This window comes from Doryrhamphus excisus, chromosome 12 (genome assembly GCF_030265055.1).
Source record: "Doryrhamphus excisus isolate RoL2022-K1 chromosome 12, RoL_Dexc_1.0, whole genome shotgun sequence".
Lineage (NCBI taxonomy): Eukaryota > Metazoa > Chordata > Actinopteri > Syngnathiformes > Syngnathidae > Doryrhamphus > Doryrhamphus excisus.
This window is the reverse complement of record NC_080477.1, coordinates 8248417-8269232: the sequence shown is the minus strand read 5'-3', so window position 1 is coordinate 8269232 and position 20816 is coordinate 8248417. Positions and strand designations below refer to the sequence as shown.

The 20816-nt window shown below is 39.2% G+C and overlaps 1 protein-coding gene across 2 annotated transcripts in view; it reads right to left on the bottom strand.

Annotated features, from left to right (window-relative positions):
- Window positions 1-6789: 6789 nt before the first annotated feature.
- The window catches only part of pcdh17 (protocadherin 17), a 55120-nt gene continuing 41093 nt past the window's right edge, over window positions 6790-20816 (bottom strand). For both annotated transcript variants that reach the window (XM_058088669.1, XM_058088668.1), the window contains exon 5: window positions 6790-9146. In XM_058088669.1, coding sequence (XP_057944652.1) covers window positions 8449-9146 — 698 coding nt within the window. In that variant the 3' untranslated portion in view covers window positions 6790-8448. The remainder of the gene's footprint in view (window positions 9147-20816) is intronic.

Here is a 20816-nt window from a genome sequence, read left to right as displayed (position 1 = left end):
TTGGTATGATCCATGTTGTCATATTGCACAGTACATCAATCAGTATTGCAATCATATCAGATATTGCACATATTGTGGATGGAGGGAAGTACGAGAAGCTGTTCTCGAGTCCTGCTGTTCCTGGTTATGATGCCCTTAGAGCACTTTTTCCTGAGGGCAAGAAGTCAACAGCTTAAATCCGGTGTGTGAGTTCAATGTTCCTTGCTCTGCTGAGGGCAGGAGGTGTAGATGTCCATCAGGGAGGGGAGAGGACAGCTGATGATCTTCTGTGCTGCTTTTACCACTCTCAGAAGAATTCTAAACTATTTATAACCTGAAATTATTATTAAGGTACATTGTTACACGTATTTCTGTGTGGAGTTTGCATGTTCTCCCAATTAACATGCTATATTAATTGTCAACTAAATTGTCCATATGTATGAATGTGAGTGTGAATGGTTGTTTGTCTATATGTGCCCTATGATTGGCTGGAGACCAGTCCAGGGTGTACCCTGCCTCTCGCCCGAAGACAGCTGGGATAGGCGACCCTCTTGAGCAAGGGTGCTCATTAAGTCGATCGCGATCTACCTGTCGATCGCGGAGGTGGGACTGGTCGATCGCTGGTCGATCGCGGCGTGACATTAAAAGAATATCATCCTCGCATCAATGCCGTCACTTGATTGATATACAGGGCAGCCATTCAGATGACAACTGAATGTTGCCATTCTACCATCGCAGTACCAAAGAAGGGAAATGTGGAGTAATGTGGAGGTAATTACAAAAAATGTTAATAGTTAATTATGTGTGTTTTGCAATATTGGCTCATTTGATTATGTAAGGTACATCAACATACATTGTACGTACAAATAATCCTCAATACATTTGAAAATAAATAGATGTTTTGCATTTTTGTAGTGGGTAGATCATTTTGACTCGGTCATTTTAAAAGTAGCTCGCATGCTGAAAAAGTGTGAGCACCCCTGCTCTTGAGGATAAGCGGTATAGAAAATGGATGGATGGATTATTACAGATGTAAATGGTTTACATCAGTATTGTGAATGTGATCTTTGCATACTTTGCTTTTTTGGTTTAAAACACTCCAGGAGTAAATTGACAGTTTGAAGCACAACTCATTCATTTCCTCTCCCTTAATTGAAAAGATTCAAGAGGATGATCTGCTATTCAAATTCGCACGAGGTAGAACGGCTGTCTGCTAACCCCATGTTTCTTGGTTTGAATCCCATCACCTCCATCCCAGTCATTGTTGTATTGTCCTTCACACTTCACCCACAAATGTCTCCAAGGTTGTCCACACATGGGACTATTCATTTATCCATTTCAATCATCATTTATTCATGCATTTTGAATTTTTTTTCTGCATGATGCCAGTCCGACAAGTAGTACTTTTCAACTATTATTAATGCTGACATTTTTCAGTTTAATTACACAACATGAGAACATTTTTTAAATTAATTAAGTATTAATCTTTTGTGTCACCATTTCTGTCATTTTATTAAAATGGAGGAGTGCACAGATGAGTTCGCAGATGAGGTGGATGTACTTGAGTGAGTAAAAACACCTTAGTTACGTTTAGAACTACACATACATAAACTTGACTTTTGCTTTGTTAATTTAAAAATGGCCATTACTTTATCGCAATAAAATTTTATCTCGGTCTACACAGTGAAATAATTAGATCTAGACCTACTCGCCTCCTGCCTCCATCTTTATCTGTCACTTAGGCCTACTTGTTTAAAAAGCAATCACACCTTCTGACATACTCACAGGTAAGTGACCAAGTTTGGCTATAGTCTATAGCAGGGGTCTCAAACTCAATTTACTTGGGGGCCACTGGAGCTAGGGTCCGGGTGAGACGCCGCATCAGGTTTTCCAAAAAAAAAAAAAAAAATGCATTTATTAAAAACAAAAAAATAAAAAAAAACTTTGCTTTGGTTCCAATTTTCTACAATAAAAGCTCTGATAAAACATTCCACTGTTCTCAAATATCTTAATTTTTATTTTTCTACACAAAATAAGATCAACACATCAAGAATAAAGAAAATCAATCAATCAGTAATAAATAAATAAATAAATAAGTATAATAATAATAATAAAACGGCAAATAACAAAAAATTAAGAAACCACATATAGTTGGTGGGTAGACAAATTATTTTTTTCAGATTAAAATTAACAAAGCATTATTAGAGCCCTGTAGACATGACAAAACACGACTATAGTCACATTTATACTATTATTTTTATTTACAACATATTGCGCAACTGCAGGGTCTTGAGACACATGCTAACTCGCAAACGAGAGAGCTAGCGACCTAAACGGTAGCCTTCAAGTTATTTCCTTTAAACTTAAATAGCCAAAAACTTACCACTTCCACACGGATAGGGAGGATAACTATTAACAGTTATTTAACCTTTAACATGAACATTAATCAAACGTAATAATTTTTTCTGGGTACATGATACCATACAGCATCCATATCAAACTTGTGCGGGCCGCACTAACATTAAACTTTCATATCAAGGTGGGGGTCTCAAACTAGTGTCCTGCGGGCCACGTTTGAGACCCCTGGTCTATAGTGTATAATAAGCATAAGCATAAGCACAAGCACATGCATATTAAGCCATAAATGTTCTAAAAATGAATCATATATAAAAAGACCGATGTCCTTCATGTTGAATAGATTTCTCCAATTGCCCTTCTAACAAAACAAAATGTTTATAAATCCCTTTAGGTTTAATATTTGGATCAAGGACCCTCATTAAAAGGCATGTGTTGTATTGCATTAGCCATTGTTACTGTAAATTCTCCAATCCGATTACAGATGATAGAACCATCCAACCAAAATGTATTTCAACTGTCTAATTCATTCTATCAATGTATTCAGTATAAATCGGAGTTCTTCCATTGTGAATCATTTGGTTTTGTTTTGGCTTTCATTTCAAAGAATGCTGCACCCAATTACCACAAAAAATATATTGTTTAATATGTCATAATATGATTGAAGATAACTACAAGGGGACATGTGGTTATTTGCCAAAAAGGCCTACTGTGGATGTTTGTTTTTTTTTTTTATCCTCTTGCCTACTTGTGCAAATGAGCTTGTAATGCAGCATTTCCTGCCATGCTCTTGCAGAGTAATGTTGTAGTCTTGGTTGAGAGAATACAGTCTTGATAAATATCATCACTTGTAAAACTAATGATGGGTACAACAGTTCGATTGCCCCTTGCCACATCACGCTTTGAATTTATTAATGAATAAATCATTGCTGTTTTGTTGTTGACTATGAGCCATTATTAGTAAAAAAAAAATGCATATTGAAGCAAATGTAATGTATTTTTGCATAAAATAAGCATTTTAAAACAAAATAATGACTAAATGAATGAAAACACAAATATAACTCATTCAGAAGATACATTCAAAGACGTGATATGTGGTACTATACAATGGTCACTAGGTGTCAGTAATGTTCGGTGAGTCACACAAGCCCCAGAATCGATCAACTTTTATTGCAGATTTGAATTATCTCTTAAACAGGCATGATAACACCTGATAAGAACCCGGGCCACTGTTGCTGTCATAACACACGACAAGTTGAAACTCAGCTCTGAAACGCCTACGTCACTTCCTGTCCATCTCTCACTCACTCGTCATATTTAGAGTACTTTTTAAATGGCTTTACTCTTATTACACTCTCAGTCAAAAGTTTTAAAACACCCCAATTGTTTTGTAAGAAAAAACTAAATTTTAAGTCGTAAAAGATGGTCGGTCTCGCTTCCATTGTCTAGTGCCTTTTTCTTGCCATTTTTGTAGAAAAAACATAACTTTATAATAATAATAATAAATTTTATTTGTATAGCGCTTTTCAAAATACTCAAAGACACTTTACAGAAGAATGGAGTTGAATAAAAGCAAGTAAATGTGCAGTACAAGTAATTATGCAGTACAATACCACTCAGATAATGCTTACAAGGGTATAGTACCACAGTATGCTCCAAACACTGCTATTATTTACACAGAGGAGGTTCTAAGTACTCCAGAAAAGTAGGAACAGCTGTAGGAATCAGTCACGCCAACTGTCAAGGCTTGAGCAATGTGCAGAACAGCTTTAAATTGTTTACCAATTTTCCGGTCCCTGAAAGAGGCCTTCTTGTATAATTCTGAAATCTTTTTAGCTTTGGGTAACTTTTTTTTTTTTTTAAACCTCTGGCAGTTCATCACTTACCTTTCTACTATTTCAATTTATTCATTGGACTTGCATTGCAATGAATGACTGGAAAAATTGGGGTGTTTGTTTACTATATTGAGTAATACTAATGTAAAGGGAGCTATAGGGGTGTTATTTCATGTCTAGAGGGCTATAGTAATGTTAACAATTATGAAAATAGCTATATTAATGTTATAGCTATATTATAAAATTGGAATCCTACTTTGCTGATATATCATGGCCGGGTCTGGAACCAATGACTTACTGTATTGTCTTTTGTGTGCTGATACTGTATGTGGCCATATGCAAAGACGGAATTATAATCATCTAAAAAATGTACAGTATACATCAGTAAAAACAAGAATTATGTACGGTATTTTAAAATGTGTAAAACAGCTAATTTAGATCGATTGATCAACTGATAAAGAGACAAGAGAACATTTTTAGTAATGTATTTTTTATTTGAACTTTTCATCTTTTTTCCAGATAAAGATCACAATGAGCAAAGCCTTTTGACAATAGCAGTTGAAATAATCCATATAAATTATTTTCTCTGGTCTTCACCAGTTGCCTGTTAGTGTGAGCCCTGTGCTGTGCAGTGTAAGTCGAAGGGAGGGGAGGGAGGGGGGTGCTGAAGCTGACAAACGTGATGCTTGTGGTACTGTTGCAAGTATATTTTTGTAAATGTGTGTGTGTGTGTGTGTGTCAGTGTGAGTCAGAGACAATGGTGGTGAGCCACATTCAACAAGGCCTCCTCCTCGAATCTTGGTAATACCGGAAACAGTTTCCAAAAATAGCTCATCTTAGATTAGAGCAATGCACTGCCGGCTGTGAATGATAGCATATTATGAAAGATATTTCACATTATGCTCCATCTACAACTATGTGTTGACCTCAGCATCAGGCTTTGCTCTATTAGACAGCAAATAGGCCGAGAGAGCTGGGGCCATGGCTTTAAAGAGTACCTTTCATGCACACGAACCAGCTCCTTTTCAACCTGCAGTTTGCACATGAACAGACGTGGCCGGCTAAGTGAACACCATTAGAGGGGACAGCACTCAGCAGTGACCGTGGCAGCGGGACTAAGACGAAAAAAAAAAAAAAAATCTTTCAATGTGCTCAAATAAAACACGACTTGCAGAAAAACACATTTATTTGCATTAAAATAAAATCTATAGCACACGTGTGAAATAAGCAGAACAGCAAGAAAGATGTCAAAAAAATGTGGAAGTAAATAAAGCATATGATTATGGTGAAGTGAATACTTGATCCTGCAAGAAGAAGAGGCTTTATTTATAAAAAGAAGTATGAACATGAAGTTCAGAAGTGTCACAGTTGTCTAGGTGGTGCTTTGCTCTCCTTTTCACCCTTTAGTTTACCTTTAAGGGTCTTTAAATGAAAGGCAGTGTTTTGCTGAAATGGTGGCTTTCTGTGGGTGGGGTATTTTGAGCAGCACATTTGAACAATTTCTACTGTATGTATGCTGCGCGTGTCAGCCTTAACTTGATTTATCCAGAGAGGTGACAAAAACTCCCATTTAAAAATAACCATAAATACTTTCTTCTTAAGTCAAATCCTCCAAGCCTTCTCTAAAAACAGTCGCTGCCATCTCAGAGGAAAAAAGAGTAAGGTAAATCAGAAATCAAATACTTCACAGACAAAAATGAGTGGGGAAGGCAAACTGTTACTTTGCTCCTCGGAGGCGACAAAGCAAACACAGGAAGATGAAGAAAAAGTAGGCAAGCAAAGAAAGAAATAACAAATAATGGGAGCTTGGCAGAGTGACAGGAGGATGTCCAATACCAGTAACTCGATTAAGAATGTGACACACACAGAATTATACTCAGATGTGACATGTCTGCAGGATGGAATGTATTATTCTTGCTGTCAAAACCTACATGACACGTTTTTCTGCAAAAAAACACAAAGAGCCATAATGAATGTGTAGTAAGTCACTGTTCCCTCTCATGGATGCATCATATGATCACATTTTCCAGACACATCTCATCTAAATCTCATCTGTTTGGCTGATTCTGACTGTTTTGCTGCAGTCAAAGAATATTAGAAAAAGCACCTCCTTGTATTGTTTCACAGAGTGGCCAAAATGTGCCAAGAATTGAAAAAATAAATGTCTATGTCAATATTTTAAGAAAGCCTCAATGCGAATATACTATGGTGGACCTAAACAGCGAGGACATCAAGTTCAAAGCAGATAGAATTTTCAGATGTCCAGTTTTGAGGAGGATTCTACGTAGCATGAGTTGAGAAGCAGTACATACATAAATAACAGGGACTGCTGAAAGGGGACCTCCTTTGGTCCTTTATAGAAAATGCACATTCTGGTGGACCGGGGTCTCATAAGCAGTCACAAGCTCCACAGATACAGTAAGCTCTCCGCAGAGACAGTAAGGCAGTTTGATGATCACCAAGAAAACCACTCCACTTTCCATATGGCAAGTTTTTTTTTTCTTTTGGAACAAAAGTAAAAACATAATGAACAAAATATGTGCATACTAGCTCTTGTAAAAGAAAATAGCTGCCCTGTAAAAATCGGCTCTGTAAAAATACCCAAACTGATATCTTGCAGTTCTTGCTTTTTTTTTTTTTTTTTGGGAGGTGGTGGTTTTTTGAGTTGCATTGTAAATCAGCTAGCTGGCTCATTAAGCTTTCAACAGTTATTGTGTTAGATCCAGCTGGATCTCAGGGAAAACGTCTCAAAAGCATTGAAGCCACTCGACATAGATGCAGAAAATAAAGGAAAACAAAACACCAAAAAAAAAACCAAAACAAAAAAAACTAAAGCAAACTCACAGAGTTCGACAGCTACTAAGGCAACTGTTGCCAAATACAATATAAGCCCATGTATATTGCAACACAACAATATATTAATTTAATAAAATACACAATATAGCTTTTGTACACATAACAATTTGGCTCAAATGCACAGAAATTGCAGTAAATAAAAAAAAAAAAGTATTTTTATGTGGACACGTCTAAATTCAATACATTTACACACATAATGATAATATGTATCGTGATAATGTGAAGGGACATTTTCTTTAACATTTTTGGATATTTGTCATGAAAACAGAGGCAGTGTCCTTTGTAGTTCTTTGAGTTATTACCCTACTCTTGGTATTAACTCAAGGACACTTTTCACTGAGATTCCTCATTTCCTCAATTTTTTTTTTAATATAAAAAGGTATAAATAGTTTATTACATGGATTCTTACATATAGGCATCTATATAATTATATAGATATAATTCTTTTTCACAGTTGAGGAAAAATGTCCCTTTTTATACAACTTGTGATTGCCTTAAGGCATTACCACACACAGAAATTCACTGTACACAAGAGACCGAAAGCTGATGATGTACATGTATACGACAATTACACAGATGGCCAGTAGTGTATATGCATTAGTGTGTGTAGTGCAGAAAGGTCATCAGTGCTCGTGAGTGTGTTGCCGTGTTGTGCCCGTGTAGAAGTGGTGCGTGTGGCAGCACTGGTTCGCATCATGAATGTTTGAATAGAAGCGTGAGACAGACACAGCTTTCACATGTGGCTACAAACGACAGGTGAAAAACATTAAAATTCTCCTTCTCTGGCACATTAGTCCGTTCTGTTACCAACCAATCAAAAAATATCAACTCCCATCAAAGACCTGATTACCAATTCCTTCCAGTTCACACACATAATGCATCACATGTTCAACACCGACATCAAAGTCACCAAACGCAAGGTTGTTTTTTTTCTGTAATCGTCCCGTTTCTGTCCCAATAGATTCAGTTTGACTGTCAATTTATAGATTGTCATGCCTGACCATAAAAAGTCCTCTCGTTCATCGTCTATGGCCATCACACATAACAGAAATCCCCCTACACACATTTGGATATGCAGGATTCCACAAGAGACCATGAAAAACAAACTCATGAGCTGGTGGGCACTTAGATAAACAGCTTACGAGGTGTTTGGTTGAAAATCCAAAACACAGGCAATTTATAAATTCGACAGAATAAAGACGTCCTGGTATCTTTGTTGATAGTGATTTTGCCATTGCAACTGCCGCTAAATGTTCTCATAGTCAGCCCCGGTGTTGGTATGTTTGAATACCTTGAGAAGAGCTCCTTCTAACAAGCAATTGAAATGGTTGTTACTTTTGGTGACAAGTTTTGGCATGAGAGTTTTTGGAATAGATTTCCTATTCCTCACTCAACGTCCTTTCTTCTTTTGAAGTCCTCTGCATCACTTCCTGAGTGTGCCGGTGGCCTCTCCTCCTCTGCAGTCCTGCAAAAGCTTGTCGATGTCTCTAACCACCTGGTCAGCATCCATTCCATCGCGGCTCTCGTCAGGCTCGGCCTGCTCTAGCACACACTCCATTTCTCCTCTTGTCTCTTGGCTGATTCTGGAGCGTGCCTCGGCAAGCACCTTGGCCACCGGGTCTGATGGAGGCAACAGTGGATAGACCCCTTGCTCTCTGGTTTGTTTGGTGGGTGACAGGTACTGACCATCAGGAGGTCCATAGTAGCCAGAGCAGGTTGCTGGAGGAGGCTTGCCTTCAGCCCCGTCAGCCGGACTCTTGAGTGAGGAGCAAGGAGATGCGGTGGAACAGCCCTTTACGGGACTGCCTGATGCTGAGGGAACCTCTTGGAGCAGTGGGCTGAGGGCCCGTTTTGCTTTTAAGTAGGGCTTGACGTTTGCTATGAGAATAGTGTGATCACGGCGCTCCTTGCCAAATGTACAGAATGTTTTTTTGCCATTGGGATTGACCGTCTCGTAGGTCTCTGTCTCAGGCACGCTCTCCATCCCTGCTGGCACGAACATATTGCTGCGGTAATCAACACCCTCTGCTTGGTTTCCTCCAGCTGGGAATTGGGGCATCCAGCAGCGGTCAGAATGACCCAGGACTCGGCACTCCTCCGTACAATTCAAACAGTCCTCGTCTGCAAAAAGAAAGTGGAGAAAATGAATGAATTGGTGTTGCCTTTAAAAAATGACACAGACATTGTGACTGTCTTTAGGTAATTGAAATGGACACAAACTGTTGGAGGCTAAATTTATTATTTTTTAAAAGTTTTAGCAACAATGTCGTCATAAAAGCTTTTCCAAAAGCTCAACGAGATGGCATTGCATTCACACGAGACAGCGATGGAGTGAGAGAAAAATAACAACAGTTGAGGTTTGGCAAAAGGCATCGTAGCGTTATCATATATTTATGTCAGTGGGCTTTGAAGCCTTCCCTTGACAAACACTCTATGCCAAATGGCTTGGGTTTCTTTTTCCCTTTGAGTTTGCCTGTTTATTTATCTGCTTCTCATTGGTAGTGGAGGTGTGTATGAGTGTGTATTCTCCTCTTTCATCTCTATCAGAAGGATGCACACTTTGGCTGATTATAGGATTGTTCATGCCAGTGTCAAACGAATCCAATACTTGAAAAATATGTCATGAAAAAGAAACATTATTTCTCCTCACAGGCATAAAGTGACAAATACAAAAAAAATAAGTAAAATAAAAAAATGGTAATGGTTTTATTTCATTTGAACATGCATCAGATTACAATTGAGTGCATCCCATAATCAGTTCACAGTTCCACATGTCCAAAAGGAGTAGGAAGAAGCAAAGCTTATTAATTCCTACCCCTCCATCTGGTACTTTTACAATCAGTAACTGTTACATTTGTTCACTTCCTGCTTTCTATAATACAGTTTAAGGTTTTTTTTATTTTTATTTTTTAATAATGTACCTTGTACTGAAGTACAAGGTGATATGAGCATCCAATGACATAATGGGTACCATAGTAAGTGTCAATATAGTGATATATATAGCACATCATGACTGGTTCAAGACTCTTCATCCTTGTATTTAGCAAACATCAACTGCTTGTATTGTTTCTTGAATTGGCTCATCGTTGTGCATTGTTTGAGGTCCTTACTCAATCCATTCCATAGTTTGATTCCACATACTGAAATGCTATGGCTTTTTAACGTAGTCCTAGCATATAAGTGTTTCAAATGTAGTTCTTCCCTGGGATCATATTTCTCCTCTCTTGTAGAGAAGTATTGGATTACATTTTTAGGTAATTGGTTGTTTTTAGCCTTATGCATTATTTTTGCTGTTTGAAGATTAACTATATCAGCAAGTTTAAGTATTTGTGATGTTAGAAATAAGGAGTTAGTATGTTCTCTGTAGGGGGCATTATGAATTATCTTTACTGACCTTTTTTGCAGTACATTTGCCAAGTGAAGATTGCTTTTGTAGTTATTACCTCATATTTCCCCACATAAAATAAAAATATAAATATATATTTTTTTACAACACCATCAACCAAGTTGGATAAACAAACGAGAGGTAGACAACCAGAAACAATAATGAATAAATAAATCTGTGTATCATCAAATTAGACTGTAAAATTCTGTAATTTTTCATTCTGTTACAGAGACAAACATCCTACTGTCATTATTAGGCCTCGATCAACTTTTCTATGATCATACTAGTCCCCCTCATTACTGGGGGTCAGGCATAAACCAAAAATCTACGTTTGGAGTGGATCCAGATCAGTGTACATAACAAATTTTCTACTTTCCAACGAAGGATGGAGCTTATTCATTTTATTTTTTTTCCATTTCAACAAAGCCGGATTACTGAGAAGCTGTATAATTTGCTGTTTGTCACCGCCACACTTGCATAGAATTTTTGAAGGAAACCATCCTGAAACAATCATGAATGCAACAAATCAATTTCCACCACCCAACAGAACAGCTACTTGACAAAATCAACCCCTCTATGATATGCATATTGGTTTAGAGGTTTGTTTCCTGGTCCATTAGTATTATCCATCTCAATGAAAACATGTTTGGGTCCCTCATGAGTGCGAAATGTCCTCAAGAGCCAATACCAATATGGTTATTCCGAGCCAAATATTGTTTTCTCTATTAGCCTGAAACACATGTAAAACACGACTGTATTGCTCAGCAATCACAATTAAATTATGCAATGTATGGGCATTTGTAGCACAAGGAGAATGCTGCCTGAACAAACGCATACGTGGGACTAATACAATCTTTTATTGGCACGATGCCAATGAACGTGCTTGAGAGCACTTGGTAGGCTTGTCTTTGCAGCGGAGCGGGTCAGCAGTCTACAGTCCTGGGAGACTGGCTTCCTAAGCTAGAGATGAGCTTAACACTTTGCAAATGTTTGAAGAAGCCAAACAGCCCTGGCAAAGGGAGCCTGACATTTCCCATGTTGAGGCAGTCATCTGAGGAGGAAACAAGGTGGGCTGAAAAGTAAAGGTCAGGGCAGTTTGAGATGGCTACATTTAAATGTTATGGGGGTGAGCACATGTATCTGCACATGCTGCTCATATGTGTGTGTCTATGCACGCGCACCTGTGTTTAAGAGCACTTGATTTCAGCCAGAACATAATAACTTGTAAAATAAATAATACACAATGCTGTAAACGCTTGCCGGTAATACAATCCAAACCAGAAAACACTATTACTGTAAATCCCTCAGGTCACCACAAAATAGAGAAGAAAAACTAGACCTGGAGCAGCAAGACAATACAATGCAAATATGTCACAAAAAAGCTCACACACATTGCAGTCACAGATAATTAACTTTGCCCCGAACAAAACCCTCATGTGCTTGGAGGAGACTGTCCATTCACCAAGTGCATATTAAATCATAAATAATCCATAGAGACATATTTCACTCTATTTAGTGGGGGAAAAGCCTAGAGTGGACTATTAATGTCTCAGGTACATGCTCAACATTGAGATATCATATACACATAACAAATAACACAGCATATGAGCACTATTTTTCAGTCCTGCAGGATTTTAAAGAACACACAGGAGCCATGTTGTGGCTTTTATATCACACTTTTCTAGTGCATATGCATATGCAGCTGCATCAGAAAAAAGAGGGGAATGGTGATGCTAAACTAAAGGCACACATGCATAAACACAATGGCCTGTGTGCCTTTTCATGGTGAGATGCAGCCTACCCCAGCTGACCACATTCACACAGAAGGACATGGCCAAATGAAAAGCAAAGACATCAGGTGAGAAACACAAATTAATTCAGGAAAAAAGAATGACATTTTTGTCTTTCAGATTAATCTGATTTACATTATTTCTTATGAGAATTCACTGTAACATGCATCTTTTTGTACTGTGGACAGAAATCCGAGTACACCCCAGAAAAGCTGAATCTCGAACCCAAAACCTCCTGGCTGTGAGACACAGTTGCTAACCACAATTCCACTTCCCTGCCCCCATGAAAAGTAGTTTACTGTTAAATCATACTGTATACAAATACACACAACTTAGATGCAGATACTGCAGAGATTTTCATTAAGATTATCTGAATCAGGGGTAAAACTATGTCAGTATCACAGCTATTCTTCCACTGAGCCATATAATGCCTCTTATCTCTCTCCAAATTATACCAAATGTCCCTTCCAGAAAATATCTTTTGAAATCAAAGCTTAATTAACAAGCGCTACAGGCCATATTCCCTCAACGAATAGTGAAATTTCGCCTCATCCCAAGAAGTTTTTCTTTTCTTCTTTCCTTAATTCAAAATCGTAAACTTTGATAGCCAAAGCTGTCAGTGTAATGCAGGGAGGTTGTGCACATCGAACAGTGAAGGTATCAATCTGTTTGTGTATCAGTGTGTGTCATAAAGCAACGTGTGATTTCCCTAACCACACTTTTTGCCCCCATGGCCCTTCCTACCCAAACCTCCTCGCGTTATTACCCATCCCTATGATTAATGTCCCTCTGTCACACACTGCTTCTTGTGCAGGGAGGTAGAAGGAAACTGTTTACACTGTGTTGCTACAGTCTGAGCATGGGGTGAGCTGATGTTCTCACAAGAATTTAGTGTAGGAAATTGTATGAAAGGTTAATATTTTAATAACTTCAAACTGACTGTTTTTCAGCACTATGGGCTACAGTATGAGTTATATCTGTACAGGCTTCGAGCTGTTTATGCAATCACACACTGTGAATTTTACCAATTCAGTCAGCCCTTGTTTACTGCAGTTAATTGGTTCCAGACATTGGTTTCCCTCCGTGAATCACCACCTTATCGTGGTGGAGGGGTTTGAGTGCCCAAGTGATCCGAGGAACTATGTTATCTGGGGCTATATGCCCCTGGTAGGGTCTCCCAAGGCAAACAGGTCCGAGGTGACGGGACAGACCAAGAGTGATTCAGAAGACCCTTATGAAGAAAAACAAGAGGAGGAACCGTATCTCGCCCGGATGTGGGATACCGGGGCCTCACCCTGGAGCGAGGCCCAGGAGAGGGGCGCCTGGTGAACGGGCCCAGCCCGAAGAAGCCACACGGGATCTCCCCCTCGTAGACCCACCACCTACGGGGGCAAGCATAAGGGTCCGGTGCATTGTGTGTTGGGTGACGGTCAAGGGCGGGTGTCTGGGCAACCTGGTCTTCAGCGGCCAAATCTGGTTCTTGGGACATGGACCCGGACACCTCCCTGGTGAGGTGTTCCGGGCATGCCCAGCCGGGAAAAGGCCCCGGGCCAGACCTACGACACGCTGGAGGAATTATGTCTCACAGCTGGCCTGGGAACGCCTTGGTGTCCTCCCGGTGGAGCTGGAGGAGGTGGCCGGGGACCGGGAATTCTGGGCTTCCCTACTAAGACTGCTGCCCCCGCGACCCGGACCCGGATAAGCAGAGGAAAATGGATGGATGGTTCCAGACATGACTGTTCTAAGTGAATTTCCATAAAGTAGTAGTCCTTTACAAAAAAAAAAGCCGACTGCATCTGTTCAAGAGGCTGCTGTCTTTTAGAGTACATGTGGCACTCCTGAAGACCTTTTATGAGTCAGTGATGGCTTCTGCCATCTTCTATGGCGTGGCCTGCTGGGGGAGCAGCATCAGAGCAGCTGACAGGAAGAGGCTGATCAGGAAGGCCAGCTCTGTCCTGGGGTGTCCTCTGGAACAGGTGGAGGAGGTGGGCAAGTGGAGGATGACAGCCAAACTGTCTTCCATGATGAACATGCCCTCCCACCATCTCCAAAACACATTCAGTGCACTAAGAAGCTGCATTAACAATGGGATGATGCATCAGTGTGTAAAGGAGGGATATCGCAGGTATTTCCTTCCTGTAGCTGTCAGGCTCAATCATAAAAAGTGCTCCAAAAATTCAGTACAATAACGTTGCAGTAAACAGTGCAATAACAGTGGCAGACACTTGTGACCGGATCAACTTGTATATAACTGTATATAGCAGGGATAAGCCTGATACTCGTTTATAACAAGTATCCGGTTATGGATAATGCATTTTCGCTGGAGACGAGTATGAAGACAATGCTCATTATGTATTCGCTCTTCACGCTCAGTGATTGGCCAGTCGCACACAGCGACCGCCTCTCCCCAGACGTGCTGCACAAGGTGCAATTGGGAAGTTGAAAATGGCACGTTTCTCACAGTGCCTCCACTTTATTAATTTTTCGTCAGTTCATCTCTATTTTGGTTTATATCTAAAGTGGCAAACTTGTTCAGTAAAACGCTGTACAGCGCTGTGTAGACCTGCATTGACTGGCCACGACATTAGGTACACGCACAAGGGCGGCATCAAGCATTCTGCATTTACGGCTGGCATTAAATATTACTACCCTCACAATATGTTGCAGTATGCACCTTGCAATTTTAAACTTGTTTCATAAAATATAAAATGTGCTTTTAACAGGACAGCGGGCACAATTGCACATCAGTCACTGATGGTGTTTTTGTTTTTGTCTCTTGTTTCAGTGGGGTGGCTGGTGATCTGAAGTCAGTTGGAAAACTTGTTTGTAGTACTGAACATGGTTCTTTTGAGAAAAATACAATTACATGATTATGTTTATTGCCATGTTTGCAACTTCAAAAACTGCATATACTATATATGAAATAATTGTAATATATATAAATATTTAAACAAAGTATCAATACACATATAGCTGAATCATAAATACTTCTGATTTGTTTGTTGTTTTCTTTTAGTTAGTACTCTTATAGTAAAGTCATGTTTGAAAATGGAGGACGTGCCCACACGAACACGTTGCCTTGTCTTCCGTAAATCCCACATCCAACAATCCGAGGTGGACAGGAGGAGTGGCAGCTGACAAATTGCACAGAGCATCTGTGACAGACCACGGATGCACCTGCTCACCTGAGGGAGCCCACGGTGCGTGTGTGTTATTGTGTTTTTAATCTCTTCGCCTACTGCTGTTTAACACAGCTGAGCCATGCAGCCCAAGTGTGACCACCAATCAGATTGGCTAAATATTTGAATTGCACAGATGAACGAGTCTCCACTCTAAATAAGCCAACATTCAGTAAATAACAGCTCTTAGGTCACTAGTTGATGGAATTGAACATTTGAAATGGTGCATTGCAAACTGTATTTAAGGGCTCAAATAGGTAAATATTAGTGTCTTATAGAGTGTGTTTACTTTCTTATATCCATGTTCATTCAATATATCATGCATTTAAGAAAACAGTATCCATAAACATGTTGTGTCCAAACTGAAAAGGCCTATCATATTCATTGTTGAGGTGGGTTCTTGCAATTGCTGACACAAACTACTTCAATTCCATTCAACGTACATACACTGACTTCAGTGTAGGTGTTTCAAATATTTCATAACCATATTTCTAGTTAATAGAGGTGAAAGTCAGGACATTATTCAAAAGGTGTTTACCACATTGTTGGTGCCATTATTTTTCAGCACCAGACTCTAAATAAGGGCTGTTCTCTTCTTTTGTTTGTGGCTATACAAATATATTTCAATGGATTTGCAGTTTTGGTGTTTTCGTCTGACACCTGTCTTTTATAATAAAAAAGGAACCTATGAAGCAAGTAAATCTTTAATAATACTGTTCGATATATCAATTTTAAGACATAACCTGTTTCAAGACCAAGATGAATAATTGCTGAGTTGCAACCATGTAACCTAGAAAAAGTCTGTCTCTATTATAGCTTTCATATGAGAAGCAAACATTTCAATGTGGCCACTGTCCACCGGCTGTGCAGATGTGAATTTAAGGTGATATTTTAAAGGTTTGGCGCTGAATAAAAGACCAGATATCATACAAAATCGTGGGAGTGCATGAATGAATACACTCTTAAGAAATACTTTTCTCAATGTCACCAAAGTTGACCTTTGAAACTATCTGATGGGCTACCCTTCAAGAACTAAGAACTCAACTCAACTAGGAATTCAAAAAGTAAAAAGCATGAAGGCACAACATTTCTTTACATCTGGTATTAAGTCCATGAAAAGCAATGCTAGGCTTTTTCTTGCAGGGTTAATCCCATATTTGGTAGATGTTGGTGCATGCGTGCAATATTGGGTTGGTTGGTTTCTGTGTTGTCATACAATTCGCTTACGACTTTCTGTATTTTTCTCCTCAATATGTCCTCAGCTGTCATCTACAATTTGGCTTTTGCAGTTACTTTAATGGTGTGATGTGAAGTTAATGTTTTACCTTAGGGTTTTGTTTGATTTTACAGTTATTTCCATCTTGTCCAGGAACCGGGTTTATGGTATTTTGTCATGTTTTTTCTTTGGCTTTTTGGCTATAGTTTGAACTGTTTTCCTGTATGCTGGACTACCCTAGGAATGCTGTAATATCCTTTCTCTGAAATTTATATTTGAATGAATTTATATTGTAGTTTCACTCTGATTTGACTTGACATCTCACAACCACTACACTCGTTTGCCCCCCTATGCTTGAGCCTGTGTCGACTGCAACCAAACATTATGTCAAATGCAACCATGCAATTACTGTAGCCATTTGGAGTGCCCTTTAGCCTTCAACCAGCAGAGGGGGTGTTGATTTACCATAGCCTCAGCTAGTTTGGGAGCTGTAGAGTTAGGAAATCGAGAAAACCTAATCTAGCAAAAATATCACCAATCAGCATTACTGTGCCTGAAATAGGAGGGCACAATTGCACTTTTAATATGCACAACAGTGGATTTTATTTTGGTTTTACTTTTTAGAAGTGCAAGAAAATGCAGGGAATGCAGCTGTATCAAAACCATAACTGTAATGCATCATGATGAATTGGTGGTTAACATGGTATAATTGCTAATTCCAATGTCCTCAAGAGTGCGGTCACGTACTGGGAGAATAAGACTTTGGGTGGCTTAGAAAGGATCCATTTTTTCAGTTTAATAGCTTTTATCACAGTGGGAGGCAAGATAATGGCAATGCATAGCAGGGAATGCTTGGCAGCAGCAGTAGGGGAGCCTGGTGGTTGGTGATACTGAGATTCCACCTAGGACATATATCTCAGGATCAAACATGTCCTCTCCTCAGGCGTTCCATCACAAACCACAGGGCTCTCCATCAGCTAATGCCCGGTGAAGTTGTTCAAAGAACACCCCGAGGAGAGAGCATTTATGCAGAGCAGAAAAAGGGATACAAACTCAAGAGGAGGAGAACAGGGAGCGCGAGCTCATATTCAAACACAACAAACACACAAAACCTAATCAATGATGAGCAAGCAGTGCTGTGTGCTGTGGGTAGCGAGAAAGGGCTGTGGGCTGTGGAGATGAGGGGGTGTATTGCCATACAACAGCACCTTCCCTTTTTCAAAAACCACAAATGGCAGCCCTCAAAGCACAATGTAGCCTTTGTAAATAAAATACTGTTTCCGTGTGACCTACTACATTGTATAAAAGCTGGAGCAGGTGTAAGTCTGTGTGTGTATGTGTGTGTGTGTGTCGTCTGAATAGAGATGTGAGGTTTCCCTGTCATTACTGTGTTCACAAAAAAACACAGAACACATTTACATTATTATAAGTCCCACAACAGGTCCACATGTCCTTCAGTTGACTTAGAGGAAGACGGTCTTATATTGGTCAAACGATGAATTGGGAGTGAGCTTGTCCCGCAGTGAAAAGAGCAAGGGCGTTGCAAGACAAAAATCTAACTAAAGATAAGGAACATGTCACTAGTAAGTAAACACATATCGGGCAACTACGAATACAATGTGGAATAACTACATGAGCTACATTAACACTGTGTGAGAAGTACTGCCTGTCATATTCTGAACTGTTACTAATACTTGAAACAATTCTTTGAGGACTACTTGGTCCAGCCTCCCCCAGACCGCCTCTAGTCTCTCGTTAAGTTCAGAATTCATTATTATTTATAAGTTGAGAAATTCACGTTTTTGTAATTACATATAATAATTAAATATATTTTGTTAAATAATATTTAATTTACATGCATTTGTTTATTGCATTTATTGTGAACGAACCTGAAGTTCAAACGCATCCTTAATGCAACCTAAATCATAACAACTGCTAAAATAGTATTTATCCAAAATTTTCTGTTTGCATTTCACATGCATGACGAGCCTTGAAACAAGTGGATGCAAGAAGCGGGGAACATGTGGTTGTTGGTTTCTTATCTGTTGACGATCAAACGAGGACAAACAGAAATCTTAATAAACTGGTTTGACAGTTACGAATGGCCATGGGAAAGCATCCAAGGTTAAACGAGGGCTGAGAAAAGGCAAACGATCTGTTTTTAACCAAAACCATGTCAGTGATGTGTGACAACACGTTGGAAATTTCCGACACTTTTATGTGAACAAGGGAAAAAAAAAACCTTGACAGAATAAAAATTAACTATTGAAGCACAGGCAGCATTTTATTACTTTCACCAGTAACAGTGAGGTATAGTATAGTTAAGGGCTGCTGCAAGGTCAAACAAGGTTGTTATTTCAGCCAATCCAATAGATTTTTTCCCCTATTTTGTGACTGAATACTTTCTATTATTCACATTTCCTCAGGCTGCAGCTCACTTTTCAACTCATCTTTGCCTCAATGCTTGAGTGTTTTAATGATGGAGCAATTTCTGCAGAGAGGCCACAGGCAAGCCGTTACTGATAGATATCTAAAAGGACCAAAGGTTTCTCCTGCAGTCATATGAAAAATGATCAAATTATATATGTTGAAATGCAAAGATACAATTGCAAAAAAGTCAGTTGTCTCTAGAATGGGAAATGTGAATGAGAAGGCATTATAGCCCCATATGGGATTTTTGGAGCCATTGCTGGATATTGGAGGCTGAAAAAAGGCAATATTATATATGAAAAAAGACCATTGTTATATACAGGATATTTACTGTAAATGAACATAATTATACCCAAAATACGATTGAACACAAAGAAGTAGAAGACAACAAAATTACAGTAATTTTTGGGCGTATAAGGCCTTCAGTGTGCCGGCCAGAATTTTTTTTGGCAGACACAGAGAGCCAGTAACAAAAAACAGTACTGATAGTAATTATATGCCACTGCAAGGTTACAAACCACAGTCACCAGCGTAGAGTAATAGCCTCGCTAGCGATGTGCCATACAGGCCTTCAGAGTGTGTGTGTGTGTGTGTGGGGGGGGGGGCCTCCGGCACATTAAGCGTTAAGATTGCCTTGACTACAAAATTTTACCATTATAATTCTCCATACCTTTGTGTAAATAGTCACTGTAACGCCTGACTTACTTACTGCTGGCAGCGTCGAGTCAGTGACTAATTTCGACTGTGATCGGCAGTACACAGTTCCTTGTAAACTTGGCACTCAGCCTAAATAAATGAGCGTAAATAGAATATCTCTGTGATTGAAGGTTCAGACATCTACATACATCTACACTACAACATCATCTAAAGCCATTCACAATAAATATTGTTCAGACGTGGAAGAAATACGAGAAGGATGTCAGTTGGTCAAACGATAGCCAACAATTGGAGTTGCATGGGTGACTACATCTTCCTTAATCACAAGCACAGTTAGTTTGCTGAAGATGTTGTAGCAATGTGTCAAGAGGCTGACATCCCATTAGAAATTTTAGCCAATAAATAAATGTGCTTTGCAATTTCAGACAAGTGTATTTCATTATGTCTTAAAATTTTTAGCTTTTTATACAAGACTCTGCTGAATTTAAATTTTATGACATTTTATATCGTCATATCATGATACATCGGAAAAATATCATAATATACAGTATGCTAAGCTCCATATCACCATATCATTATTTTTGTTTTCATTATTTCTAACAGGAAAAACGGCAAACAAGCTCGTCGACCAGCATGTTCTGCATGGAGCAGCATGTTCCACTATCTTCCAAAAGGTAAGCAGCTATTTGGGTAAATGTTACTCTTGGTGATTATTTCTCTACTCCTATTATAAAATATGTTGACAAGACATTTTGTTTTTATACTTAGGTCTTTGGAGGTCAGTCCATGCAGAAATAGGCATGTGTAAACATTATACAGAAGGACGTTGATAAAAATGAACACAGGTCAAGAGTAACTTGAGACTGTACCTGCGGAGAGACATGGAGGGTGGCACAAATGGTTGCAAAGAGAGGACAAGAAGGGAACTTATTAAAAGATGAGGCGAGAAGTGTGTCGAATCAGTAGCTAATCCTCCACTTCCTCTAAGCCTGTGTAATTAGGACATGGGGGATTGCACCATGACAGGGGACGATTCTGGACCGCCTTGCTCTTTTTTTTTTTTTCAACCTTTGTGTATTTGTCACCCCTTCACCGTGGGTTTATGGCTGTTCTGTTTGTTATCTAAATTTACTA